The 12,717-nt window shown below is 34.0% G+C and overlaps 1 protein-coding gene across 1 annotated transcript in view; it reads left to right on the forward strand.

The window, feature by feature from the left end:
* The window catches only part of LOC128991057 (fatty-acid amide hydrolase 2-like), a 37,975-nt gene that overhangs the window by 23,299 nt on the left and 1,959 nt on the right, over positions 1 to 12,717 (forward strand). The window contains exons 3-10 of the mRNA XM_054413779.1: positions 4,548 to 4,767; positions 5,545 to 5,762; positions 6,250 to 6,361; positions 6,982 to 7,139; positions 7,590 to 7,733; positions 9,631 to 9,732; positions 10,495 to 10,662; positions 12,476 to 12,658. Coding sequence (XP_054269754.1) covers positions 4,548 to 4,767; positions 5,545 to 5,762; positions 6,250 to 6,361; positions 6,982 to 7,139; positions 7,590 to 7,733; positions 9,631 to 9,732; positions 10,495 to 10,662; positions 12,476 to 12,658 — 1,305 coding nt within the window. The remainder of the gene's footprint in view (positions 1 to 4,547; positions 4,768 to 5,544; positions 5,763 to 6,249; positions 6,362 to 6,981; positions 7,140 to 7,589; positions 7,734 to 9,630; positions 9,733 to 10,494; positions 10,663 to 12,475; positions 12,659 to 12,717) is intronic.

Genomic DNA, 12,717 nt, shown 5'->3' on the forward strand with positions numbered 1-12,717 from the left:
AAAAATACAAAAATAGCCTAAATTGACCATTTACGTTATATGGTTACAGTAGGTAACATAAGTATATAGGCCTAGGACCCCTACGTACAAAAAAGCTTCAGGGAATGTTTAATTTATGTAACTTGGAATGTTTAAACCATGTAATCTGAGACTGAAGAGTTGGAAATAAGTTAGTTAAGTACAAAACCTCAATCAAAAGATTACTAACTTTCAACTAGCCTATTGTCAAAGCAATCAGACAACTGAAACTGACTGGAACTAAACTGAACTGACTGAAAAAAACAACCAAGTTCACCTGTTTTAAAAAAACAAATCACATTGAAACAACCAGGGCAGTATTTTTTCAAAGTTCCATTAATCTGGGAAAACTTTTGTAGGCCTACTAGTGGGCTAGTGTGTATGTTTCTTAAAACTAAATATTCTTAGAAAGTTACTTATTTTTTTACAAATTATTTTATTGTTTAGGTGAAATGATTAGGGAATTTAGAGAGGAGAGCATTTAGCTTTAGGCTTGAGTAATGGAATAGGAATAGAGAGTTAGGTACCTCGTATTAATTCTTTCTAACCTTGATTACTTGTCTTGAGATATAACAAATGTATTAGTATTGAAGAGAGAGAAATCCTTATAACTTAATAAGATACTTAAATACTGTAGAGAAAATCACTAATAAATGAAAGTAAACATTATTAAATACAAAACTTAAAGATGTATTTCTTGAACATTTAGAACATTTTATTTTTTAAACCAACAATAATAACATGTAAATATTGAAAAACCCAAAAACATGTGTTGGAGACAGACTAGAAGAAAAATAAACCATAGAATACGGTTAAAAATGTATAGGTTTTTAATTTATTTGTATGCCTTAACTAGGCCTACATATTGAGATAGTTCATTTTATTTTAATGTAGATGCAAGGCCAATTAAGTTAATATGTGCTTAATACTTCTATTAAAGTAGTTGGCTACATTTACTATACCAGGGGTCGGACGTAAGTGTCGGACGTAAACAGAATATTTACGTCCGACACCATGTTTTTAGAAAAACTAAGGAAGATAATTTGTTGAAACTTTGCATTAACAAAGTAAATAATGAACTTGCTTTGGAAACCAAGTTTCACTTTTCAAAAAAAATCATAAGTCTTGTTATAAAACTAAATGTAAGTTTTTAGTGTCGGACGTAAAATTTTAATTTGGAGAAAACAATAAATTCTTAAAAAATGATCAAGCTACATTTTTTTTAAGTTATTACATATTAAAATGTTCCTTGTTTCAATGGCAATCTAACCACAACAAATTTGAGTAAATTCCTCATGGTATGGTTTTTTTTTATCAGTTTGGTTAACGCCCGCAATGTGAAGAAATGAAACTGTGAAAATATGTTTGATTTGGCCTTGAATAATTTTATTTTTTATTTTTTATTCTTTATTAGAGTTGTATTTTCTAAATCAGTGGTTTATTGGCTTTCCAAAAATGTATAGTTGTATAAGGTTATTAAACATTTTTATTTTACATCAGAAGGTGACGTTTCTATGGAAATGCCCTTTACTTAACTTAAGAAGTCCATCAATAGACTGAGTTAGTTCGCTGACTTGTTTTTCTAAGTTGGCAATCCGATCACTAGATTGCGCAACATCTCCTTGAGCACAAACGTAGTTGTCGACAGCTGATAGTTCAGCTATTTGGTCACCTAATTTAGCTAAGTCATCAAGAGAATTGGTTTGAGAAGCAGCTAGAGCAGTACGAATGTGACTAGGTAGACGTTGTAGAAAAATAACTTTCAAAAAACTGTCAGTTACCTGTGTGCCTGCTAAGGTTCTCATTTCACGAAGAAGAGTTGTCGGCTTCTTATCTCCGAGAAAAACTTCTGTTGTCAGTTGTTTTAGTTTGGCATTTTCTGAAATTTCGTATTCTGAGCAGAGCCTTTCTTTTAAGTCAGAGTAGGGAGTTTGAGACAAAGGTTTGGTAATAAAATCCGAAAGGTGACTTGCAACTTCATTGTCCAGTGAGCTCATTACATAATTGTATTTAGTTCTTTCCTTTGAAATTCCATGAAGAGAAAACTGACATTCAATTTGATGAAACCAAAGTGAAACATTTTTTGACCAAAATGGTGGAATTTTCACTTGAATTGGTGAGATTTGTGAAGCCTCTGGTGTACTAGGAGTTGGAGTAGAATCTTGATTATTCATTATGGTCCAATTGAATTAATGACAATAAAAAGTACAGTAAGGGGTCACCAAATATGGCTTGTGCCTTATATAAATATACTAACACAAAATAAGTTAATTAAAAGAAGAGATTATAACATTGAAACACTTTTGTATTAAGAAAGAACTACAATAAAATCAAATATAAAGTTTACAAACAGTCAGCTGATATATTATAATTTTAACATTCAAAGTATAGTTGAGACAGTAATTAGCAGATTCAAATTAATGGCAAAACCATGTAGCCACAATATTAAACATCATATTTTCAGTCATATTAAACAGGGTGTACAATCAACTCTTAATGTTTTACACATGTTTGTAAGATTGGCGTTGAAATAAGATTAAGAATGGTTTTCTAGTGAAACAAAACAGATAAAAAATAGTTTACCAGGAAATGTTTACACTGTGATCTTATGAAAACTGTTTAACCCTTTGAGTGCCACGCAACGATATATCGTTTTGCACAACCCATCTGAAAAATACTTCACAATGATATGTCTTACCGAAAAATACATTGCAACGATATATCGGGCCGGCGCGACTTTCGATCATGTGAGTTTTAATGGGCATATCGGTTGACTCGGTTGTTATTATATAACAACAATGATTTCAATCGATATTTCATACGATCGAGGCACGACATATCGTTCCATGGCACTTTTGGGATGAAAATTTATACTTTTACCGATTTTTATTCTTGCGCACTACGCTTCGCCCCTGCGGCAAGCCTGGCACTTTTCGGACGTACCTAGTAAAAAACTAAAATTGTGTAAATGATTTGATAACTTTGGTGATACTTAAATGTCATACTTGATTTTGAAAAAGAGGAAATATTTTATTGTTTGAAAAGTTTAGAAAATGCAAGACCTTTCGTCCAATAAATTGCAACCTTATGGCATCAAGAATATTGGTAAGTTTTTTTTTTAGAAACTTGTGGAATTATTTTGATAACTTTTATCAAGTAGAAAGATGAGAGGTGACAAGAATGGTTATGTTTTGTATAGTATTGTATTTGATAACTAAGTCAAGATGTGAATGAAAAGTTGAATTTACTTTTTTTCTGTTGAGGTTAAAACCGTTTACTTTTCTGTTGTAGTTTTATGGTGTATGTACACTTTCCGTTTTTTTCCACCATCAGCTGTAATGGTCTTATCCATATTATTAAAAGAATTTGTTGGATTTTTGTGTGCAGCAAATCGACCCCTAAATATTTATTTTATGGGCATACTGGGTATCAATTTAAAGCTCTTATCCTCTATATGGGCCTTTTGCAGGTTGGGATGAAATCCCCTGAAAGCCTTTTGTCCTATAGGCTTTTAAAATTTCAGTGTTAGTGCTGAATTCTGTTGTAAATCATCTGAACTTTTTCCAGTTTACATTTGTTGATTTGTTTACATCAAAATAGATGGTCATGATACAATTTTTTTTACATTCACCCGAAAATGGGGTTATCGTTACAATTGTGGATGTTTTAGTGAATTCAAGTAAAATATTTTAATGTTATTTGTTTGAAATGTAAAGAAGAAAATTAATTACATTAGATTTTGTGTTCTTATACAGTAGACTCCCTCTTATCCGGACTCCTCAGGACAGAGGCCAGTCTGGATAACAGTTTCCCGGTTAAACAAACTTCCCCAAAAACTCGTCAAAACGGACCGTTTAAATGCATACTGTATACATATTTGACTTAAATTTAGCAGAGCATTGTATTTAGACACGTGATCACTGGTCTCAAATATTTCCCACGAGAACAGTCGTTTCAGTACCGCCCACTTCCTGCCGATCTAGTCCAATTAAACCAGTGCGCTGATAAAAGTTGTCCGGTTAAAGAGATGTGTAATTTCCGCCGAGTTTAGTCCGGTTAAATCGATGTCAGGTTAAAAAGGTGTCCGGATAAGAGGGAGTCTACTGTAGTATGTTTTATTGACGTTTTAGTGAATTCAAGTAAAATATTATAAGGTTATTTGTTTTATGCTGTAAAGAAGAAAATTAATTGCGTTAGATTTTGTGTTTTCATAGTATGTTTCATTAGTATTTGTAATTTTTCTAAGGAATGCCTTACGGAAGCACCATCCCTTTGATAGTAGGTAACGGTAGCGTTTTCACGTCTGGTTTTGATCGGACAATTCAATACAATGTGTTGCTCCTTCCTTCAAAAACGCTCCTGTTCAACGGGACCGTTGAAAACGGATAGACCCGGCCTTAGATGCCTCGAAGAGATCGCGCACGCAATGAAAATAATATAAGTCACACAATGCAAATAAAGAAGATATGATGAGAAATAATGTTAATAATGATTAATAATGTTTGTTATCCTGAATCTAATGTTTTCAGTACACCTGTGAACAAGTGGTGAGAGCGTTCATACTGAGGTGTCGAGAAGTGAACCCAACTCTGAATGCTATTGTGGAGGAACGCTTTATCAAAGCATTAGACGAAGCTCACTCAATAGATCAGAAGATTTACAATAAGGAATTGACGGTGGAACAAATGGAGAAGAATACACCATTTTTGGGAGTTCCGTTCACAGTAAAAGAAAGCATAGGAGTAAAAGGTATACATTTTTGGGAGTTCCATTCACTGTAAAAGAGAGCATAGGAGTTAAAGGTATACATTTTTGGGAGTTCCGTTCACTGCAAAAGAGAGTATAGGAGTTAAAGGTATACATTTTTAGGAGTTCCGTTCACTGTAAAAGAGAGCATAGGAGTTAAAGGTATACATTTTTGGGTGTTCCATTCACTGTAAAAGAGAGCATAGGAGTTAAAGGTATACATTTTTGGGAGTTCCATTCACTATAAAGAGAGCATAGGAGGTAAAGGTATATATTTTTGGGAGTTACTTTCGCTGTAAAAGAGAGGGTAGGAGTTAAAGTTATAAATTTTTTAAGTCTAAATTGTTGAAACAATATGTGTAGTGACTGGGGATTTTTAGTAGGAAATGCCTGGTCTGTATGGTGGTTTGCTGAAAATCTCCTAATTAAATGAATAAAGGAGATGTTGTGTGCAGACAGCATTTTCAACTAAAGAAGGTTTGAGCTGGATACACAATTGTCTTCTCTCCTACTTAAATCTTCCTTAGTTTAAAATGCTGTCAGTGTCAGTAAAATTATCTAATTTTTGTGTATAGGGCTCATTTTGTGTTTTTTGTGCTAGCTTGCACTGGACTCATTTTCATTTAGGTAAGCTTGCCATCCTCACAAAAAATCCTAGAAACCCAACCCCTAGTGTTCTATGTTTCAAATGTAAACATAATACATTTTTATTCAAAACTGCTTAAGGCATTGGTTAAAAGGATACTAGAGTATTACAACTAACTATAATTTGTACCTCAGGAATGAGTCAGAGTGTCGGATGTCTGCCTCGTCATGGCGAGAAGGCCAAGATGGATGGATCAGCTGTTCAGAGCCTCAAGAAAGCTGGGGGTATTCCCATAGCAGTCACCAACACACCAGAACTGTGCCTGTGCTGGGAGACAACCAATCTGGTGACTGGACGAACCAACAATCCCTACGATCTTAACCGCACCCCTGGAGGGTCTTCTGGGGGAGAGGTAAGGCTCCGTCGCATCATTACTTCAGAGACGTTGTCTTCTGTAACGCATTATATTGAGTAATACCAATAGCATAGTATTACATTCTGTAACTAAGTTTGATGAAATTGAAACTAAGCGGATGCACCAAATTCTCATATCCATTGGGGAGCGAGCTGGTCTGGTGATAGGCTTTGGAACACAAGGTCCCGGGTTATCTTTGTGCTAATGCTGCGACCCTCTAGTACTAGCTCGAAGTAATGTGTAAAACAGTTCCGGACTAGAGCATAGCGTCCTAGGATGTGAAGGTGGGACATACAAAAAACTCATATCGGCTGTACTTGTGATCTCATAAAATTTTCATTTAATGAAAAGGGCCAACTCTAATTTTTCAATTTCAATTTCCTGGGGCAATTATTAATACTGTGGTAAAAAATGCTCTCGTCACGTTTGTTGAAACGATGCTATTAGTTTGGTTTATATTTGTATTAAAAATGTGATTTTACAGGCTGCTCTCCTGTCTTCCGGAGCATCAGTATGCAGCGTTGCCTCTGACATTGCTGGTTCCATTCGACTGCCAGCTGCGTTTACTGGCGTCTTTGGACACAAACCTACTCCAGGTAACCATTTAACGTTAGCTTTTACGTCAAACTTTTTGTTGAACTTTTATTTTACACAGTGGAAAATACCACAACGTGTTGAAATATGATTGAAACTCATTCATTCTATTGCATGAGTTGATTTCCTTTTCATTTCATGAGTTGAAACTTTAATAAAACAATGAAAATATGCAAATCAATACATATGTTCACTTATGTAGGGCAAGTCTAATTCAGTTATTTATGGTATTATAGAGACAACATGGTACCAAGACTGTTGAAAATTATTAATTTGTTTGATGTGTCATAAAAGAAATTTTGTGAAAACAACTTAACTTTGGATGAATCAGATAAATCTATATAGTATAGGTAATTAATTTAAAAAAGTTAATAAACAAATTTAAAATTTACATGTTCATTGCTATGAAGACATAACCTTTTTTATACACTCTCACTGACATCACAGACTGTAGAATGTTGAACTGATTGAAAGAATTTCTTTAATGCCTGTGAAGAATTTAATACAACCTAGTGCTGGTTATGACAGTACAGTATAAGAAATATGGCCTCTAAAAAGATATTTGAACTTGTAAACTTTTTGAAGTTGTTGCTTAAAAAAAAAACTCAACCTTTTGTTTCAGGCTTTGTTGCACTGGAAGGTCATTTTCCAAATTCAGATGATAAAAATTTCAACAAATTCCTCACAGTTGGACCAATGGTTCGATATGTCGAGGATCTGCTACCTTTGTTTAAGGTTATGGTTGGAGATAAGGCACCACTACTGAGGCTAAACGAAGAAGTAAGTTGTGTCACTGTATCTCAAAAGCACTATAGCTATATTTACAGCTCTAATTGTTAGTCCAGTGGTATAACAAATTTTACACAATTTTTATGCTTGGTAAAAATAGAAAATACATGTAGAAAAAATTAGTTGAAATGATATTAGGACTTATTAGGAGTTATTTTCACTACTACTAGTAAATAACCAAGGTTCCCTTCCTAGCTACTGAGTCTCCCGTTAGCACAGGCTGACTAACAATCACACACATATTATCTATATAAGTCAATAGTAACAGTACAAATAAATAATACATACCGTAGTAAAAATATTAGCCTACAAAAGATTTAATTAATAAGATTAAAAGTATTTAATTTTCATAATTAGTCTGTTTCTAAAGTTTATGATTACAAATTACTGTTACCACTTGAGAAAAATCTGGTTCATTAACAGTGTACTTATTGTGTTTAGGTAGACTTAAAAAAGCTTAGAATAAAATACCTAACAGATCTTGGAGAATCTATGGTGATGATTCCAACGGACGAAGAAATCAAACAGGCTGTGGAGAACGCAGCAACACATTTCAAAACTAAACATGGCTGCAGCGTTGAAAAGGTAAAATTATCTATCATTAGGCTGATACATTGAAGTCATTAAATTTGGCAACACATAAATAAGCAAAATAATTTGATAAAATCTGAGCATACTTCTTAGAGCTATTATAAGTTAAGTCATGTGTTTTATGGATTATTACCAAATTATTCATGTACTATTTCACTACACTACTATGAGTTGAGCTGTTTTCATTATGTGTTTACAGCCTGCGAAACACCATATTTTCAACAGCTGTCTATAGTTTACTACCGAAAGTAACATTGTTTACAACGGAAAATTTTCCAGGGTCAACCACTTCAAATATTTGATATTGTTTTATCAACTGTTTCAATTTTCAACAACTAAAGTAAATATTAACTTTAAATTGAAGGCATAACCTGAATAATTCTATGAGTTTTGTAATGAAGAAAATAATTATCCTTTGTAGTGTAGCAAAAAGTAACGTTCAAAACACGAGTGAAAGTGGGTCTATACATATTCTCGACCATTTAAAGTGTTCGATAAATCTCGCTTTTCAAACATGGTCTCAAATATGTAATGACTCACTTTCTACTCTTGTTATGAAATACAGTAGAACCTTGATAACAAGACTCTCATGGGGATTGTAAAATAAGATTTGTTATCAAGGTTTACTTCTTATCGAGGTTTGTAATAACATGTGATTAGGGGTAAAATAATTTTAAGGGGATTTGAAAATGACACTTGTTATCAAGGGCAACTTGTTATCGAGGGTATTCTTATCAAGGTTCCACTGTATACTATTTCATCACTCTGTATCCGAAAATAGCCCATTTCCATACAGCTGAGATCTATGATAATCTTCAATTTCCATACAAAAAAAAAATAGTGATCAACTAACACGTAAACATTATAAACATTATACTTTTGGTACATAAACATTGCTTTCCCTACACAAATAATACTTTGCCTGACATCAACAAAGTTAAAATCAGCTGAATTTTACACTAATGTTCAGCTGTAATAGTCACGGAGTTTCGACAGTTTGACTCCTTATCGTGCCCACTGTAAACCACTCATTACAGAGCTAAATTTTCTTACACTTCCTGCATTGTTTATTCTTGAAGCAATAATAGCTAAAAGAAAGCCTGAGATTTTTAAAAATAATAATGAAATACGTAACTGCAGTACAAGACAAAAAAACAACGTACTTGTTACTCAAGTAAATTCCAGCCTGGCTCAGAGTGGACCAAGATTCACCTTAGGAAAAATGTGTAACAAAATTCCACTTAAAATCAGAATTGATAATATCTCCAGCTTCAAGAACAAACTTCAAGAAAGGGCCGGTATACTCTGTTGATGATTACCGGTATATAAACCCATGAACATTGGCCTATCACCATTAACAACCACAGTGCAAAAGTGCTTCTAGTAGGAGACCTAAAAAAAAATGTACACTAACACAATCGTAATTGAGGAAACGATTGAATCACTTACTAAACAGCTGCTTGTTTCCATTAGCAAATTAAATTGAAAACCAGTTAAAAGTAGTTTTGAGAGGTTAACTTTTTAATGAAAACTATTTTAGTTTTGTAGTAAAATATAGTTTGTTCAAATAATGGTGCAATACGAAAAATGTAGTTCATCACACAGGCAAAAAGTTTCTTTTCAACTCTCGCTCATTTTCCGACCTCGGCTTGCCTTGATCATAAAACTTGAACTCGGGTTGAAAAGAGTCACTTTATGTGCTAGTGATGAAACAATATACTACTTTCTACACTTTAGTGAGAAGTTTGTATTCACTCAAGGTTAGTAAACATCCTGATTATGTATTAGTGGAGTTAATAAAATTTGAATTTATTTAACTTTCTTTGTTATTAATTTACAATTAAAATTGCAACTAATTCTGTGCCTTATCTCCTCCATGTTTATGTTTTAGCCTCGAATCGAAGAACTAAATGATACTGTTGAGATAAGTTCATCGGTTTTCTTCCAAATGAAAGGCATTCCTGATCTGATGACACTTTCTGATGATCCAAAGGTAACAAAATATACAAATGTATATATTTTACACAAGCTACTTTATTGATGTGAAATTAGTTGAGATTAATACTGTAACTAAAATTTGATACTATCTTGAATAAATGGTACTGAAAAACTTGATATGTATACTTTCTCCTATCAGCTTGATAATTAAAATTGAACATTGTACTAATTTTGCAAGCAAAACATTTAAATTTAAATAGAAGATACCTAGTACAGACATGACTAGGCTATTTTTTTATAAAATTTTATCTTCATGGGTTTTATGAGGAAAATTGCAAAAACTGCAATATCTTTTGAACCGTAGATTTACCCACCCCATTAGTTGTGCTATTTTTCAGGGTTAAAAGGACTATAACATACTAAATTTCAATCAAAATCGTTAAGATCGTTAGTTGTTTTTTGTGAAAATAAGGTTTTTCTGTTGTTTTATGGGGAAATGACCAAATGTCATAAAAATTAATAATGAGGATATACTAATGAGTGGATGCCAAATATCATAAAAAATCGGACCAAAAGTGATGTCTGTAGCTCTGTACATATCCACACACTGACATCACTTTGAAACCACTTTTTTGGGATTAAGGGGCTCAAAACGGATATTTCCACCCAAAACTAAAACTTAATAACTTTTACAAAAACAATACTGTATTTCCAATATACTGTACTAGTGTAGAAGGAGAAAGTAAAATGCATATACAGTAAATCCTTAAGAAAAATAATGCCACTTGGCAAATTGTTTACGAGTCTTATTTTCCAGGCAAAGAAGAATCTATTGATTGAATTTGTAAAATCACTCTTTGGAGCAAGTCAGTTTTCACTTCCTGGTCTTATATTTTCCGTCATTTACAAACTGAACGGATTTGTTCCTCCCAGCAAGAGTGAAACGTATCAAGCGATGCACACGTCTCTGAAGAAAAAGTTTTTGGTAAGTGTGGAAAAAGTAATATCTTACATTATGTAAACTATGTTAAGGGAAAGAATAATTTACCAGTGCAGTTATAATGAATTTTATATAGTACCAGAATGAACTATTAGTTAATTCTAGAAGTAAGGCTCTTAAGGCATACTAGGACAACCGGTCGCTTATCAACCGGCAATCTGGTTGACGAGTGACCAAATTGCACAAATATCGCCGTGTGTGTGGGTCTGTCAATTTGATTGATGGCGATTTGTAGGTTGCCAGTCGACATTTTGGTTTTCAGACATGTACTGAAAACCTGGGGGTTTCCGATCAACCATTTTATCACCGGACAATGAGATTTCTAAAAAAAACTAGAGTGTGTAGGGTTCAGCGACTAAGTTGATCAACTAAATACGGCTTGGGCATGTGCAATACCACTAAAAATAAACTGACAAAACAAAACCATGCTAAAATCTCAATCTCTGGCGTCCTTTTTTCAATGTGAGGTGTCACGGGCGTCACTGGTTGCTAATATGATGGAAACTGACATTTGACATCTGTAAATAATTCTTAAAATCCTGAGGATTTTCAAGTCACAGAGCTCGTAGGAATGCCATGTGGCTATATTTCTACGTTGAAGCCACTCTTTAGCCCACAATCTTATAAACAATTTATTTCTTCTTCTATGCTTCCCACAATTAAATACAATCATAACTTTGGCAACTATTTCCTCTTCAACGGCGGGCTTGGTGTTGTACACACTTTAGGCCCAAGTGCAACTAAGCTCGAACCAGAACAAAACACATCTTATATATAACCACAGAATTTTGAAATCATCAACTTAGTCACTCTTCAACCAGATCTCCTGTTGATAAGCGACCGGGTGTCCTAATGTGAGTGGCCTTTAGGAAAGAGTCACACTTGACTAGAATATCTAGTCTTGGGTGTAAAACCTTGTCATATAAATTAAAGGTAACTTGAGCTGTTATTATTCTGTTGCTACCCTGAATATGGCAATCAGTAACAAGACTGAAACTTCAGCTAAAAAGTTACCTGACCATAACAAAATTTTATTTTTAAGACAACAATATTATAGTACTGTTCTAGTTACTAAGGTTATGTTTTAAATAACTATTTTCGTTTGGAGGAATTTAGTACTATAATATGAACACTTGAGTTAGATATTTAGATTGGATCAGTCCTTGAATATGATTCAGTATTTTCAAGATAGTTTGTGAAGTGGCCAGATCATTCAGTATTAGGGCCCAACAAAGGAGCGAGCTGGTCTAGTGATGGAGTAAGGGACTTTGGTCCCAAGCTCAAATCCTGCCAAATGACTAATGGGTTTCAAGTTATAATGGCGCAACCCCTAGGTCTAACCTGAAGAAATGTGATAAACAATCTTGGGGGGAAAAACTAGGATCCAACAGTTTCTAGTACTTGGGCGTCCTTTTCTGTCTTTCAGAAATGTTTCTGATAAAGTTAACAATTATACTTATGGTAATATTTAGGGGAAGTCGTTTACTTACTTACTGCCATGGCCACTTGTACCCAAGCTGTTACTTGGCCTCACCAACACGTTGTCGCCAGTTCTCTCGGTCCTCTGAATCTTCCTCTACTAGTCTCATCTTTTCCATACCATTCTGGACTTGATAAAGGGGAAGTCGTTTAAAACCTTAAATTGTTGTATGAATCAAACCCGGCTTCATGCACCCAAGCCTGTTATGATAATTATTATGTCCTAGGCTAGCATCACCTAAAAATTCCTAACCTCTTTCTGTCGAATTTGTTTGATATATATTAAAAATGTTGACTTAAGGTTTTTGTTGTTTTGCAGGATATTTTAGGTGACGATGGTGTTTTTATTCTACCCACACACCCTATCCCAGCCTACTACCACGGCCAGTTCACTATGAAGACTGCTGGGGTTGGATTTACAATGATATTCAACACCTTAGAGATGCCAGCAACCCACGTGCCTATGGGCTTGAACAAAGATGGGCTCCCCATTGGAGTACAGGTATAAACTTTCCTTCAACAGACAAACAATGTTTATTGACAATACTGTTCGTCTGGAAG

The sequence above is a fragment of the Macrosteles quadrilineatus genome, unplaced genomic scaffold, assembly GCF_028750875.1.
Source record: "Macrosteles quadrilineatus isolate MER2022 unplaced genomic scaffold, UCM_ALF_1.0 Scaffold_3__2_contigs__length_128488019, whole genome shotgun sequence".
NCBI classification, from domain to species: domain Eukaryota; kingdom Metazoa; phylum Arthropoda; class Insecta; order Hemiptera; family Cicadellidae; genus Macrosteles; species Macrosteles quadrilineatus.